The sequence below is a fragment of the Pseudochaenichthys georgianus genome, chromosome 11, assembly GCF_902827115.2.
Source record: "Pseudochaenichthys georgianus chromosome 11, fPseGeo1.2, whole genome shotgun sequence".
Taxonomy (NCBI): Eukaryota; Metazoa; Chordata; class Actinopteri; order Perciformes; family Channichthyidae; genus Pseudochaenichthys; species Pseudochaenichthys georgianus.
The window spans coordinates 6,771,031-6,788,807 of NC_047513.1; the positions used below are offsets into that span (position 1 = coordinate 6,771,031).

At 38.1% G+C, this 17,777-nt stretch overlaps 1 protein-coding gene across 1 annotated transcript in view; it reads right to left on the bottom strand.

Annotated features, from left to right (window-relative positions):
- Positions 1-15,372, bottom strand: part of eppk1 (epiplakin 1) — an 18,143-nt gene extending 2,771 nt beyond the window's left edge. Inside the window, exons 1-3 of the mRNA XM_034093830.1 lie at positions 15,291-15,372; positions 4,221-4,327; positions 395-3,067 (exon numbers count right to left, since the gene is read on the bottom strand). Of these exons, the coding sequence (XP_033949721.1) occupies positions 395-3,053 (2,659 nt within the window). The 5' untranslated portion in view covers positions 3,054-3,067; positions 4,221-4,327; positions 15,291-15,372. The remainder of the gene's footprint in view (positions 1-394; positions 3,068-4,220; positions 4,328-15,290) is intronic.
- Between the last annotated feature and the right edge of the window lie 2,405 nt (positions 15,373-17,777).

Here is a 17,777-nt window from a genome sequence, read left to right on the forward strand (position 1 = left end):
CATCTGGGCTTCAAGTAAACGGAGGCCATGCTGCTTGACAATCAGATCCTTTTGTAAAGCTTGGAAAGAGAGATCTTTTGTCCAGTATATGGATCTGTGTATCCAGTGACCGCCCTCTCTGCAGACAAAAGCTTTTCATGCATCTGTGGACCAATCAACTTTTCTCTGATAGCTTGTTTTACTGTGAGTTTCTTGTTTTGCAAAGGATCAACAATAAACCCTGTGGCCGCTTGTGCTTCAAGTAGGCAGAGGGCAGTGCCAGGTGTGAGAATGCCGATTCTCTGTGCCTCATAGATGCTCAGCTTTTTATTGGAGGGTTGCAGTACCACTCCAGCTACACAACTTTTCCCATGTAGGTAATCTCTCACACTGTCCATGTTCATCACATCAGTGCTTGTTATCGTTCCATCAATCAAACTGTTGTAAGTTGTTTCATTCACTATTTCAAGTTGCAAAAGATCCACCACAGAGACCTCTCCTCTGAGACTCGTAAAGTTCAGCCCTGCTTGCTGTTTTATCTCCTTACTCTCAATGATCTCTAAAATGGTGACAGTCAGTTGCTCGATTGTGATTTTCCTTGATTTGAAGAGCTTCAAAAGCTCCTGTCTTTTGTCCTCTGTCAAATACTCTGAATTGATAAGTTCCCAAAGTGTTGTGTGTTTGTCTTTGAACCTTCCATATTTAACAGTAACTATTGTTGCTTTGAAAGTCTCCTTCATATTTGCATCTATGTTCATTCTGTTGCTTTTGCCTTTGAGTGGCAAGAGGCAAAGACCTGTACTAGGATCTCTAACACATCTGGCCATGAGCTGCAAGTATGTCAGGTTCTCATGGGTGTTGGGGTCAAAGAATCCTTTGGTGTCGTCACTTGGGTCAGCCAGTATCTCATTCATTTCCTCATTGAAGTATCCTTTCTTATAGGCCACATGGACAGGAATGCGATGGCTGTTCACTGGGTCAATGATCCCACCAGTGGCAATTTGTGCTTCCAAGAGTCGAATTCCATGGTCTTTGACGATGAGATCTTTTTGCATGGCTTGGAACAATGAGATTATTTGGCCATCATATGGATTTTTGTATCCAGTGACCGCTTTCTCTGCTGAGCGCAACTTTTGACACACGTCAGGCCCCACAATCTTTGCTTTGACTGCATCATCCACTGAACACTTTCTGTTTCCGATTGGGTCAATGATGAACCCGGTTGCTGCTTGTGCCTCCAGTAGAATCAGAGCAGTTCCTGGCATCAACTTCCCTTTTTGTTTGGCCTGGTAAATGCTCATGATTTGAGAATCAGGAAGCAAAATGCCTGCAATGCTGTCTTTCCCCTGTAGGTAGACATTTACACTTTCATCTGCTATCACTTCCTTCACTGACGTTTTTCCCTTTTCCAGATCCTCCATAACCTCTTTACTAATGATTTCTGCGTCCACAAGCTGTTTGGCTGTAACAGTTTCTCTGATGCCTTCAAAGACGCAGTTTGTTGTTTTCACAGACTTTTCAATGACTTCCAGAATTGTTGTGGTAACCATCTTGATATTGAGCTTCCTCTCTCTAAACTTTTGAATGATGTCTCGCCTCTGGTGTTCATCAAAGTATTCTGACATGAGGAGTTCCCACAGAGATACTGTCATTCCCATGTACTTCCCGCATGTCATGTTGACCTTCTCCTCTTTGAAAGTCATTTTAGTTTGGTAGTCAATGAAGTTGAAATGCAGGCAGTCTGACTTGGAGAGGAGAGGGAGGAGACACAGTCCAGTTATTGGATCAGTGACACACCTTTGCATCAGCTGAAGATAAGTTAGATTATCTTTTGTGTTTGGGTCAAAGAAACCTTTTGTGTCATCCCCTGAATCCTCTAGTATGGCGTTCATTACTTCATCAAAATGACCTCTTTTGAAGGCCACTTCTGTTGGTAGTCTGTGACTGTTGATGGGATCTATTATTCCACCTGTAGCAATTTGCGCCTCAAGAAGGCGGATCCCATGTTCCTTAACCATGAGGTCTTTTGACATGGCTTGAAAAAGGGATATAGTTTCACCTGAATATGGGTCTGTGTAGCCAGTAACTGCTCGCTCAGCAGAACGCAGCTTTGCATGATATTCTGGGCCAAAAACTTTGTTTTTGATGGCCTCATCCACAGTGTACTTTTTATTTTCTACAGGATCAATCATGAATCCAGTTGCAGCTTGTGCCTCCAGTAGAACAAGTGCTGTTCCAGGCATCAGTATACCTTTCTTCATGGCTTCATAAATGCTCATTCTCTGATTAGATGAGAGTACAGCAATGCCTGCGATACTGCCTTTGCCCTCCAGGTATTCTTTCACTGTTTCCATCAACATCACATCCTGTGTGCTGGTCTTTCCCTTCTGTAGGTCATCAAATGTTTGTTTGTCAATGATCTTTGACTCAAAAAGTTCAGTGGAGGAAATACCTCTCCGCAGACCTTTAAAAGTGATGCAAACAGGAAGGAGCACCAGGCCTGTGTCAGGCTCCACGGTGCATTTTTCTAGGAGGTTTTGGTAGTTTAGATTTTCTTGTGAGCTTGGATTGTAGAATACTTTGAGCTCGGACATCTGGTCATTGAGCAAACCTTTTTCATAGTAGCCCTTTTGAATTGCTGATTCAACTGAAATAGTTGACTTCTCAACAGGATCAAACAGGGCATTTGTGGCAATCTGTGCTTCCAGCAGCCTCAATCCATATTCTATTGGGACTAAATCTTTTCGAATAGCTTGGAATACAGATATCATTTGGTTAGTGTAGGGGTCTACATAGCCACTGACAGCTTTCTCTGCTATGAGGAGCTTTTCTTTCATCTCCGGTCCAACTATTCCCTCCTTAACAGCATCTACAACACGAAGTATTCTGTTGTTTATTGGGTCTACGATACCTACTGTGGCTGCTTGTGCTTCCAGCAGGGCTAATGCTGTTCCTGGCTTAAGCAGACGTTTCTTCATGGCTTGATATATGGTTATCTTCTCCTTTGTTTTCTCCAAAAAGATGCCCCCCACAGGTCCCTGGACTTGTGTGTGGCCATTTCGCTTGGAGTCCATCTTTGCTTCAAGAGCTGTATAACACAGAAACAGTTGCGTAATTGGTTTGGATTTTGAATGCATTTTCTGTGAGTTATATAGTTGTTGTGTCCATTACAAATGTTTACAGACATTCCTATGAGGAAAGTCTTTACATTGTTAAATGTACAAGCCTATGATATACATTATGTTAATTCTGGAGACTGTAGTTCATGTTGCTGTTGATAATAATAATAATAGTGAATATATACATCGTTTGTATAAATAAGTTTGGAGTTCTTAAAATCCCTTTCTTTTTAATTCAGTACAATTGAACAGCACCACTTACTACAGCCTCTACAATAACCATAAAGTATTATTACTACATTTTTAAAACAGTTTCAACATAACTGAACTTGATTAAGTGTTTTCCGCATCTACATTTGTGAAATTATTTGTCTCTAAATATGAAGCGCGAAGAGGATAACTTTACATTTATTTATTTCACACTTCTTGCTCATAGTCAGTTCCTCTATTAGTAGACAACAAGGCACACTTATATAAATAATAACTTAAAGTGTTGGGCTGCCCTTAATATTACTATGAAATCTCACCAAACCATCAATGAAAATGATTTGTAATTGTTTTTGCATTATGTTGTTCTTTTGACTTGCATTGCTACTCTCCTTGGTTATGTTGTGGTGTCCACAAGTTCATCACATCAAAACCTTGCTTGATTTTGAATCACAAATTGTTTGGCCAATGTGTTTTCATACTGTCAGTTATTTAATCTTTAGAAGAAGCCAAGATAAAAATTCAAGAACGTCGTAGGGTATAAAGGCCTTAATAATTGTAATAAAGTAGTTCCTAAATGAAGGGAAGACAGTTGCAACTACTTCAACTGTGATGATTTTTAAACATATTATCATGAGGGTTTACTGTGGCTCTCTTTTTCAATTTAGAATTGCAGCTGTTTTACTTGTTTTCTGTTTGTTTTTAATGCTAACACATATCAGGGAATGCAAAAAGGCTTAACACTAATGTTTGCCTATTGGCCCTTCTAGGAATATCTAATATATTGCAGCAAAATACTGAAAGTGAAATTCGGTAATTGAGTTAAGGCCATGAAGTTTAAAAATAATAAAGTAAAGCCTCTAAATCACCAGACTGTGCAAGAAAAAGTTGGTTAGTTAAAGTTTTTTTCCTAACCTTTTTGTTTCCTTATCAGTCTGCAGCCTCAGCTCCTCGGAGGTTCCGGACCGCTCCTGATGAAGGCCAAAGGTACTCCGACCTGTTAGAGCTTTGAAACTCGGTCCCTGTTGAGATAAGGCAGGTGATGAACATTCTGCTCATCAAATCTCTCTCTCTATGTTCGTTATCAGCGTAGTCTTTCATCATGTATTGAAATTGTACCTTTGTGTTTACCCAGTTTATCTAGGCTACTTGCTCACAACTCAATAAATACACACACTCACACTTGATGTGTAAATGTGCCTGATAACAACAAGGGTGATATTGGATAGTGGCGCTCAGTCCACTATAAATGTGGTTTTTTTTGCCAACAAATTACATTATGTAAGCCAGGGATTCCAAACCCCCGGGCCGCGGACCGGTACCGTGCCACGGAGGTGTTGCAGCCGGGCTGCAAAATAGCTGTGAGTTTATCGTAATATTTGCAGAATTATAAATATATAAAAATATTTTATCATAATGTTTTTTTCAAAAAGTGTTTAATTTTCGCTCCTATACCAGTTATATTATTTCATCCAGTAGCCTAGTTAAACTTTCACCAGAAAACAGTTGAAAATGGCTTTTATGATGTTCCGAGGGATTCGGCGGCTCAGCCTGGTCTCAGCCTCTCGTTTGCACGAGAAAGTTACCGGTGTGCCAAGTAGGAAGAGGAGCACCAACCAACTCTCTTCAGTCTGCGTACAAATGACACGACTTTACACATTGGAAATGTGTGTGTCTACAGAAGTTCCAGTTGCGATGGACACGGTTCGCCACTGGGGAAATGGCAGTGCATACATTATTTGACATATATTTCAAACTCGGACTTTATTTTATGGACATGTCAGCCAGCCCTTAGCCAAAAAATCTATAACACCCTATAGAATCCTATAGAATCTTGTAGAAATCTATAGCATGTTATAGAACATATTTGTAAGCCATGCTAAAGAATTCTATAGAATACTATAGAAATCTCTAGATCATTCTGTAGAATACTATAAATGTGTACTTTTCTATAAACTTCTATAATTAAAACTATAACCATCTAAAGAATTCTATAGGACAGAACCGACTCATGACATATCTGTAGAAATCTATAGAAATGTATAGAAATGTGGATAAATCTATAGCATTCAAAGAAAACATGCATGACATTTTCTCTCTGATGCAACCTATACTAAATTCTATAGAATTCTATAAAACTCGTCTTTAAATTGGAATAGAGAAAGTCATAGTAATCTACATCATTGTGTGGAACTGAGCTGCTTTGCAAAAGCTGTATGGGTCCCTTTGAAATCTTTACAACTGTATACTGGATTATGTGCCCAATTAAATTATGTAAACCTATACATAACCATATACAACCATACAACATATTGGAATGGAACTCTAAACTGAATGAATGTCACTGTCCTTGTATTCTGATGTAAATGCTCCAGAATTTCTGTGACTGCATCTGTATGTATACATTGATCACTTTTGTTATGTAACTAATTATCTGTTACAACTGGAGATTAAAGCTAAGTGACATATAACAATATCTATTGTTAGTGTGAGTCTGTTATAAACAACTCATTGGAGTCTGCAGTACTCTACTCTGTTTTTCAGTCTATTATACACTGTAAAAAAAGATCGTAATTTTACAAGAAATAACTGTAAATGTGTATAGTAATTATCATGTTTTTTTTAAATAACTTGCAAAATCCTGTAAAATGGCAGATATTAATTATAAATTAACAACCCAAAACATTATTTTCAGTATTTTGACAATAACCACAAATAACGTTTATTTCCTTTTTTTACAGTAAATTTACTATATAATATTTACAGTATTTTTGCACTTTCAGAAAAATAAATGCAGATGTACGTCAAATAAAAAGTATTATCTGTAATTAAATATGTAACTTGTAATATAAAAGTGTATTACTATTATAAGACTTTAAGATTTTCTTTGTAATTTTAAGGTAATCATAAAACTGTAAAAAAAGCGTCAAATAAAAAAAACGTAAAATGTAATTAAAACCTTTTTACATACATCATTTTCTCAATATTCGATTGAATCCACCACAAACACAAAATATCCAATGTTGAAACAAAAGTAAATAAATATGTTCTCATTAAATTCCTAACTTACTAGTATATTGTAAACATCTACAGTTGACAATATCATTAAAAAAAAATTAAATGATAGAAAGTGGAGACATTTCTGCAGGGAGGACCAAGGTTTAAAACACACACTGTTATTTACTCAACAAGTCACAGTTATCCTTGTTTTATTTATGTTGCTGTTTTTTTTCTCTCCCATTGGTCAATATACAGTAATAACTTATAAGCCTTAGTTTTACAGTATAATGTATGGTTTTCGGATTCTGGCCGACAGCCAGAGCTACGGCAATTGAAATAGAATTCAGCCAAAACACGGCAGACAAGTCAGGCATGTTTGGAATGAGTCCACAACACTCCTGATTGGTTAATATAAACGTAATCGAAGAAACCTGCCAATGAGAACGGTCCCCGCCTGTCGTTCACATTTGAAACATCCACCTCAGTTTGAGTGGGTCTCCTCCTGCGAGCTACAGCTGTCTGTATGTCTGCTGCAGGATTTTATGGATTAATATCGGGATCGTTTTACACGTTAAATATGAGCATCGGGACGTCAACAAAGAACAGAAGACTTGAGATCTGGTGAGTCCTGCAACTGTAATGGAGTTAAATATGTATTTAGATAATCCTTAGTTTGTGAATGTTTTATTTTTTATTTAAGGTTACGTTTCTTCTTCTAGTTAGCTGAGTTTCTTCCCGTTAAGTTGGTATTCATCATGAATAGGTTGTTAAATGTTAAGAAGCCCTGACATGCTGTTTCTTGCAAGATGTTGCGCCCGGGAAACCTAGATTAACAGGTGGCTGCTAACGTTAGCTTACAGTTTATTGCAGTGCTGCCGCGCCACCCTCTCGTCTCCAACACGGGAGAATTACACATAAACATGCAGTGGGGTGTCACAATGTTGTCGCCAAGTTTAATGTAAAGTTTCACAGCTTTCTTATAGCAGAATCTAGTTTGTTAATGTTCAGTAACAGCTAGCATAGCATAAACAGCTAACCGCTAACGTTTGGCTAACTTGCTAGTTAGCTCTGCTCTATATATTACAAGCTAACATTACTAGCTAATGTCACACTGTGTGAACTAAAATACTTTTTGTATTACTACATCATACATGCTTGGTCCAAATCACTGCTAAAATTAATTATTTTTGAAAATGTATAGTAAAGAAACACTCAAAAAAATAATATGGGTAGTGTTTGACCCATGTTGTGCCTTAGAAGTGTAGTGATACAAAACATGATTTTTATTCAAAAAGTAAGAAAGGGAAAAATACAAATTGGTGTTGATCCAAAACAGGTCAATTGAGGAATACCTGGAATCCTGAATGGTTAAAGTAATGTATTGCAAAGATATTTACAATTAAAACTAATTTGGGTCACTTGTTTTGACACATGTTGGTTGTGTAACAAAGGGTTAACATGACAGCTGTGATGTTCACTCTTTTGACAGAGCACCAGTGGACAGCGAGGACTATGGAAGAGGAGATGTGATGGCTTTGTGTGGAAAGCTGCTGAAGCCAGCCTGTGTCCCTCATCAGTCTCCAGGCAGCACCCAGCTATTCTTCCATCTTGCGGATGAAAAGACTTTGATATGCGAGTAATAACTAACTTGTGTCGAACATAGTATTGAATGTGGTTTAGTAAAGTATTTAAAAATACCCCACATTGTACATGTACAGGACAATCAGACCTTGTTCAACAAAGATCATAAGACAATTGTTTTGTCTTTGAGGTACAGTTTCTTTGAAGAAAGCACTAACATTTTATTTAGTGTTGTTTAATCAATCAATATTTACTGGTCTTGAATTTCCTCACTGGATTACAAAATGCTCGAATCTTATTGTACAGGGACATTATGCAGATTTAATCACCTGAAGATGAAAATATAGATTCATCGATATGTACCATTTTAAGGAAATAGACAGTTGGTGGTTTTTCTTTATTATTAAGAATTGAGCAAGCATATCTTCCTCTTCGAAATCCCAGTTGTACTTCGCTAACACGTGGGAGGGTGTGTTTGATTGTTCCCACCCTTACCTCACTTATGGACTAGGTCATGTTAGACAAGCAATCCAGTGGTTAGTTTTAGGGTCACCTCCATTGTTTTATTTTTTATTTATTCACTTTAAGAGAAAGGGATTTCAGAATCAAGTCTCACAAGTTTGTTTCGAGGTAAAATTAACAAAAGCTAACTGTTGTTAGACTATGTTCCCCCCTTCTAAACTTATGAAATAATCAATGCCCTGATAATAACATCCATCATTATGGTTTACTAATAGTTATCACTTCACTTCATCCTCCAGCACCTGGACACAGCAGGAACCTATGCCAGGATCCTGTTTGTGGACTTCAGCTCTGCCTTCAACACAACCCTCTGGCTCGAGGCTGCGCACCATCAGGACCAGAACCTCTCTCCATCAGGACCAGAACCTCTCTCCATCAGGACCAGAACCTCTCTCCATCAGGACCAAAACCTCTCTCCATCAGGACCAGAACCTCTCGGCACCTCAACAAGGCCCGCCCCCCCCCACTGACACTTTACCTCAGCCACAACGCAGACTCTGCATGGAGATCACAGGATGGTAAATAATGCAATGTTTAAATATTGCTTACTGCCCATATTTTATATTCTATAATTTATTGCATTCTATTTCTTAATATAGTTTGCTATCCGTGTAGTTTTTACATTTTTTTATTTGTATGTACGACACCTCCTCATACGTGTGAACATACCTGGCAATAAACCCGTTTCTAATTCTGATCTTTTTGTCCTCTAGGTTGCACTGCCACGTCTACAGCAGCGCAGAATGGACAGAGGAAACATGATTGGGCCTCAAGTTTTTTGCAGCCAATACACATTATCCTACAAACTTGGGATAGGAGGGTGAGTGAACAAGTTATCCATTGGTTGGAACCTACATCCCCATTGTTAGACATACTAAATCCTGCACACTGCTCCTTCAAATTGACAATGTGAACATATGTCGCCATTTTGCCATTTCTGTTATTTTCAGTTGAGAATGTTTCAAAGTAATCTTAAAAAATTCAACTTACTTTTTGTTTCTACTGTTTATAAGTATGATGTTTAAATATGAAATGCTGTATTCATTAGTTGTACTATAATTCTACAAATATTTTTATATTTTAAGTTTTCAGAGTAATTGTTTCCTACAGAACATTTTGTGATGTCATTTTGTTGAACCTGTTTGATTGGAAAATGTTAGAAAAAAGCTGTAAAATAACAGTATTCTAGCTCTTTAGGTTCTGTATTTATTTTAGTGTTTGATCATACAAATCTAATAAAAGAAAATGTAAAAAACTGTTTTTCTCATCAGAACTTTATTTAAGGTATTTTAATGTAACATTTTAAGACAGTGGATTTTGAAAAGAGAGGAAAGTTTCCTCTAAAATCTTTAAGGACAATTTCTGTATACTAATTGCTTTTGCAAAAGTTTAATATTTATAGTTTTATAGATGTATAATGACTGAGTTATAATGAGAGGTGATCAACCTGAATGCTCAGGTTCCACCTTAACAAGCAGACACGTTGCTTCACCATGAGCAGAAACATTTATATATACAGTCTAAGGCAGAAACACTGAAACTCTTGTTAAGTTTCTCCATCGTTGTGTACAAACTGAATAAAACGCGGGCTTTTTGTTGTTGTTCAGGAGTTGATCTGTCTCTGCCCCTGCCTCGACGTAAGCGTGACGTATGCGGTGCTTTTGCTCTGGCCGGACAATTTTTTGGTGCTTGAAACGAACCGGATTCCGGAGCTAAGAGGCTGCTCCACTGCAGTGTGAACACGAAAACCCGGTGCTTTTCAAGCTAACGGCCTAAGTAATGGTAAGGTAAATCGGATCCACCTCCACCAGTTGATCCAGGGTGGGACCCAACCAGCCGAAGATGGCAGGTTTAAAAGTGCCCTGCTGCCTGCAGCGGACCATTGCTTCAATCAAAGTCTCCCAGGAACTCCTCATTAAGTAACCATTAACGAATGATTCATTAATACAGTACCCCCCAATCTGTTTACCAGTAACTAACTAACTAACCATCCATCGCAGTCACTGAGGAACTACTCATTAAGTAACCATTAACGAATGATTCGTTAATACAGTACCCCCCCCAGTCTGTTTACCAGTAACTAACCATCAGTTCCTCAATCGCAGTCACTGAGGAACTACTCATTAACTAACCATTAACTATCTAGTAGTTCCTCAGTAACTAAGCAGTAACTAAGCACATTTTGTGTACCGTATTGTAAAGTGTTACCCTTCTTAAGTTTATCCACCATTATTGATTTTGTCTATGCTAAATGGCCAGATGTGAGGTAAATTATTTCACTGTTAGTTTGTTTTTGTGAGTCTGGAAATAGTTTGTTTGTCTTCAGTGTCAGTCTGACAGTTTATTATTTATTTAACTGTTACACTGCCAAAAGAGTGTAGTTGTTTTTATTTCATATTGCACTACAAGTGCACTACTTAGAACTTGATTGTTGAGGCTACAATAAAGATGCCTGTCAAAATGTCTAAACATATCTTTTGTGTTGTATTGTTCCACTACATTTCATAATGATAATTGCTACAATGATGGGGAGTTGTCTTTTCTCTTACTGTGCCACAGAACAACACAAACACTTGTATTTTTATTGTTATTATTTTTAAAGTAAAGTAACTTGTTACTAGTTACTTTTATAATTTAGTAACTAATAAAGTAACTAGTTACTTTTGTGAGAGCAGTAACTATAACTATTACTTTTTAAAAGTAACTTGCCCAACACTGGTTAAGAGTGACTGCAGGTTGCTACGTGTTAACCACACACACACACACACACACACACACACACATCGAACTGCCCGATTATTCCCCCTATTACTCGTTTTATGAAGGAGATGTCCGGTCACCAAGGCGCATGATGTGTGTGTGTGTGTGTGTGCACCGGAACGACACTATCATAATATCTTCTGAAAACAAATGCCAGTGTGTCACACACACACATACACACACATACACATACACACACTGACCCTGGCCACCGGACACATGCGCCTTCTCGTTTTCCCAGCATTCACTGGATTATCCGTAAATCATACAAACAAAACCAACACGTTGATTTATCTGTTTTCCCGTTTTGGTTTAAAAACTGAATAACGTCGTTTTTTGGGTTTTCCGTTTTTCCAAAAAAAACGTTGTTAATATGTTTTGGATGCATATTGTTCTAGTATTTGTTCAGGCTGTTACATACAATTAGTCTCTGTTGCTATTTAAGCAACAAAGAATGTTTTTATGCCATCAATAGTATATCTAGTTTGATGGTACAGACATCATCTTGTGTATATATAAAAAGTAATGTATGCAGAAACATAAATCAAAATATGAATTTAGGTGTTCTTAAACACTTGAAAATATGTTTAATAAAACCTAATAGAGGTAACTGTACCTGTAATGACAGTCAAATGGAGGTCTTTATTCTACATACCTTACAATTTATTGAAAGTATTTGTTCTGAATGCATAATCCACCCTTCTTCAAACCTAATCCCTACATTAGTACATGGTGCATGGGAAATAAATATTGTAATTTCATTAGGAATTTTCTTCCCATTTCGTCATATTTGTTTAAGAATAAGATAAAATGGACTTTTATTAATCCCTCATGGGGAAATTGTTTCTCTGCATTTGACCCATCCTAGTGTTCGGAGCAGTGGGCTGCCATTTTGAACGGCGCCCGGGGAGCAGTGTGGGGAACGGTGCCTTGCTCAGGGACACCTCGGTAGCACTTGGTCTTGCCGGGACTTGAACTGGTGACCTTCCAGTTGCCAAGCCAAGTCCCTATGACTTTCAATCAGAAAGAAACTGCCAAGTCATGAATTTGTTTCACAATAATCATGTATTTGCTTTGGCATGCCAACACGTTATGCTTCAGACCTGGTCCAGCCAATTGCCCCGTGTTGTGATAAGGCTCAGAAATGTTTGTGACACACTGCAATTACTTACCCTCCCGATCTTTAAAATGATCAATATTCACACTCCCTTTAACCGTTTTTCCCCCCTACCGCCTTGTGAAGGAAATGTCTCTTTAACTGTAAAATGCTCCACTATGTTCAGCAGCTTGTCTCTAACTGTGTCTGTCTGCTGTTTGCTTCTGGCAGTGTACATACATAATGCATGCCTGCTGCAGCTGACACAAGTATAATAAGAGAAGTGAATGTAAACCGGAACAATGAGTTGAAAGACACTTAAATGCTCCTTTAAGCTAATGGGGATAATATTGTTTTTTTAGAATAGATTGATACATTGCTGAAAGAGAAAAATGGACGCATTGCATATTATGATACATCGGGTGATGAGGGGGAACAACTGACCGTATTTATAACATTTGGGAAATATTAATAATAATAGTATTTCAAAACTATTGTGGCTTCACAAACCGAGAAAACCAAAGAAAACAGGAATGCAATCAAATACCAGATCACATTCAACAAATAGAATTAGCACATACAAATAAAAACAGTAAAAACAATGTATAAATGTCCCAAAGAAAGGAGGGAAAGTGGGAGTGTGTGGGAGGGAAAGGTCAATATTTAAACAGGCAGAGAGCCAGTGAGGTTTGAAAAATATCCAACACTATAAAACCTAACAATAGTGCAATATATTTGAGTGTTTTAGGGTTCTAGATCCTACAAAGCTTTGAATTAAATGTGAACGAGACGATACAGTACCAGACTGACGATGAATAACCGAAATATTCAAGTTCTAACACTTTCACTGATGCAAATGACATCATTTGATTTGCAAAGACCATTATTTCCCACACCTTCTGTTGATAGATGTGCGGCGCAGGCTCTGTGTGACACATGATGTCAGGATTGAAAACACACGAAGGAAACAAGGTGTGGAAGGAACTTGCTCATGGCCTTCACACACCTGCTAACTGTTGCCATACACAACAGAGAGGGTAACTCCAGACAAGGCTCCATTCTCTTCATAATCACTTCCATGTTACTGACTGTGCAAACTGTCAGAAAGTCAACTTAATGACCTTTTCCGCATGACATGTTAATCACCATTCACGCACTCCTGTCACGTCTCAGTGGACTGAAGGTGTGTACTTTTTTCAACATGCTGAACCACAGGCTGTGTATTGTATGACAACAGCTGTCCTGCAGTGCTGCCGTGTCCTACTTTGTAAATGTTTGAATTAGATGTTGAACATTTACTTTACATTTATTGCACCGTGCTGTTTGCTTATCCCATCGTGATGCTCCACTGGTAATAATGTGCCTATTGTACTTAACTTTCGCACCACAGAGGAGATAGCGACAATACAGTTAATGTTGTGAACTCAGAAACATAAACTGGTCCGCTTGTATTGACATTTGAGAGGTGTAAATGTTATATACAGTTGATGTTGAGCACACACACTGCATCCTTTATTTTGTTATTCATATTAAGACACTTGAAGGTGGGAGCATAATATTAAAGACACTCCTCAATAGAATGCAGTCCAACTACAACGCCACAGGGCTAACACATATGATTTAATTACCACCTCTGTAACAGTGTGGGCAAAAACAAACAAGTTGACATGTGTTTCAGATTACATTAAATTGTACAAGCAAGTAGTTACACCTCACTATCTGTTATCTACGTATTATCTAGATTATTTATTTGATTATGACCGTCTCGTCTGCTTGAGTTATAGCGCTTCTAACTTTAGCTTCAATTTAGCCGGGACAATCTGTCGAGATAGAAGATATTTGTGCCCATGAGTACAACTGTAAAACTGCAGGAAAGGGACCATCACAATCATTATTGTCTGAGCGCCTGATATGAGATCTTCAGGAATCTAGGATTTTTTATATATCTATTTTATTTAACTTTACAATATCCTAATTCATCTGTCAAATGATTGTCAATCAATTTTATTGTAAATCAACAAGTCAGACAATCGTTGCAGCTCTGATTCTAATAATAACTGCATAACATTATGTTTGCTTGTAATGAGCATACAGATGACATATTAGATGGTTCATATCATCGATGACCTTTGAAAAAATACCACCTTAAAATATGTAACATGGTATGTAAGGCTTATTACATGAAATGTATTTATAGTAAAAAGTGAAACCATGTTACTCCTACAGTACTTGTCGAGCGAGTCATATACTGTAGGCTGTAGGGCATTAACTTTAGCTTCAAGTGGGGCAAGAATCTGTCTTAAGATGTTCGGAGTAGAACAAGATTAACAACCCACTGCAAATGTGTTTTCACCTTTGAAGGACACAATGTCTGCATGGCACCACGACTATAGACACTCAATCTTTCTTATTGCATTCTTGACAATGAACAATAGGCATGAGTGAGGCAATGGAGTATCACTTGTTGCATGAAAGTTTCTGTGTCTGTGGAAAATGCCGGATTCATAATATAGACACAATGTTCAGATACGCCTTAACAGGGATATTCAGGTGTTCCTTGTGTTAAAAGATTAACATAACAAGTAAGTAAAGTTTATTTATAAAGTCACAAAGTGCTTGACAAAACAATAAGACATCAACATAGGAGAGGCGTACAATGATCAATGAACACACAAGCACATGTTAAGAAGTCATAAAAGCACCAGAACATAATTAAGACACAATAAAACAACTTACAAACAAAATTTAAAACAAACAAAATAAAAACATAGTATAAAATTAAGCACAAACAGGAATGTGGAAGTGTGCTAATCAGTGAGGGATGTTTGCTTTCCCTTTTTATCAGAAGGGTGTTGGCTGACATCAGCAATTCCAACACTATCTCAGTCCCACTCTAAAGAAACTAAGCTGCCGTTTAAGGTTCACTTTCACTGCCTTTTCTTATAGAGACTGATTATTTCTTTAGAAACAAAGAAATGATTGAAGTTTAAATCCCCAAACATTAAGATAAATAAGGCTGCTCTTACCTGATGTGTGTAGAAAGTCTCACTGTGGTTAGTCAGTGTTAGCCGGTGTGAGAGTCACTGAGAGGTGCTCCAAACATCTCAGAGCAGTTCTCAGTGCTCACCGGTCAGATATAAAGCCGGTCCAGCAGTTAAGCCCCTCCCCTTCAGAGAAACACCCTCCTCTCCTGCCTGCGAGGGAGCAACGACCGGAGATCCCTTTGCTCTGATCACAGGATGCCAGGAATTCCTGCAGATTTCCTGACCATTGTGCTCTTAGACAATAACAAGCATGCAGATTGATCCTGTCTTACTGTACCACAGGTCAGCATATTTGCTCAACTGACAATCATTCAAACAAAGCTCACATAATGAGTGAATAATAAAGATTATTCTGTCCAAATACAGGAGTCTTAAACGCTCTTTGTGTGTTATTGGATTGATTATTGTTCCTTTACAAACTGAAAGTGAGCAGAGATGCTAATCATCCTTCTCAAACCTGCCGGGTTGTGACATGCAGAACAGGATGCCTCGTGATTACAGAGAGCCTTGTCTTTGTGTGCGGACGACCCTCAGGTTTGGCAGGTTTTCAAGTGAGAGAAGCAAAACAGGACGGGGAGGGAGCGGTGGGCTTTGAAACCTTAATACAAATCCATTGCGTAACATAAAAAACAAGCTGTACTGCGAAGACATGTTCCCGAAACCAGATGCAGACCCATGTGTCATGTTGAAATATTGACGTTGTTCAATTACTAAGGTGCAAGTGCAGGTGGAATCATTTTGTCCAGGTGGCTTCAAATTCCACTTGATCAAGCGTGAGAATGCTTCCTATTCATGACTGAAAAGAGTAGACGTCATCAGTTAAAAAAAAAATGATTTACGCTGTTTCAAATGCTTTCAAATGATGAGTTTGTGTTTCTATCAAATGAAATAGACCCATAGTATCTGTATTGAAAATGGCTGGATTTATCAGAAAATATCAGTTGTGCAACAGACAGTTTACATTTATGTCAAAAAGTCATAAATAATTATAGTTACATGAGATGATTCATGTGTCCCCTGAGGGGAAAAGTGGGTGGATTACACAACCCAAAGGTCAATCAAGCCAACACTTGTATGACTACCAAATGCATTATCTCACCTGTGGAGACATATAAGCTGACATTTAAATTTCTCCAACAGAATCTTCAAACTCCAGGTGCTATTGTTCAAGTGGGGCGAGGTGACACACAACCTCCTAAAGCAGCAACACGCCTTTGTGACTTGGAACCAGATTGATACATTCTTCAGGGGCCACAGCAGGGCAAGTCCCACCCTCAGGGCAAGTCCCACCCCAAGCAATGAGTACAAGAAGCCTTTTTCTTACTGACACAAAAACCACACCTGTGCCGCTTTATCGGCACAGGTCAATTCATGTTTATTGAAACAAGCTGTAATGGTTAACAAGAAATACACATGCTTGTAAAGACAAAGCATGTGTGACTAAATGTAATTTATTGACAGTTACTTAAAAGCAATTACTTACAGCATGTTCCTCTTGATGTCAACGTGTAAACAGCAGTCTGGTTTAAAAATTTCATTTCTGTTTAACAGCATGTAATGAGAAACAAGTGCTCAAGTACCATGTGTTAAGAGTGAGGGAATAATTCTGTCTTTACTCCTAGATATTTAACCTTATTGCCTGTTGACGTTAATAACCCAGCCTGATAGGGGGGTTTACGACTGTGACAACGCTGGCTGTCTAAGCTCCACAGATGTGAGAGACATCTCTTGTGTCTCCTCCAGATGTTTACGCCTCCCCCAATAAAACTCTCTGTAAACTAGGTCTATCGAGAGATAGGCTGATCAGAATTGACATGACAACCCAGCCGTGCAGTCAGAACCTTTTGCTGCTGTGACTTGTGATATGAATTCTCCGGCCGTATCCTTGTAATAAACATCAGTGTTTGACATCAAAGCTCCAACTCTCCTCGTGTCTCTCTGAGTCCTGACTCTCCATTGCTGCAGAAGTTTCCCTTACATTAAGTATATAGGATTAAGAGACAGAATGGAACAGAATGGGCACAGAACGTTCCATCAAGTACAGTTTTGAGGTAGTTGTGATTTACTTAAGTATTTCGTTTTCATGCAACTTAATAAAGGACATATTTATTTATTTATTATCTGACAGCCTTAGTTACTTTGCATAAACCTTTTACATAATAAACGTATACATCTTTATGTAAGCCTTTCTAAGTAAATACATAACTGCTGCTTAATGCATAAATACTTATTATTGTTTTCATTTGTATTATATTATTAAATCCTGAAATGTGCCAGTCTGTATATTAAGTATATTTCTGGACACATGGGGGCAGCAGAGATAATCTATGAACACGACACTGACATATTATCATCTTGTAAAGTTGACCTATAACCTGTCTATTCACACATCAGCAGGCAAAAGGAAGCTATCTTGAAGCTGGCAAGAAGCAAGGGAGAGATTCTTTTCCGTGACATGCGAGTGAAGAT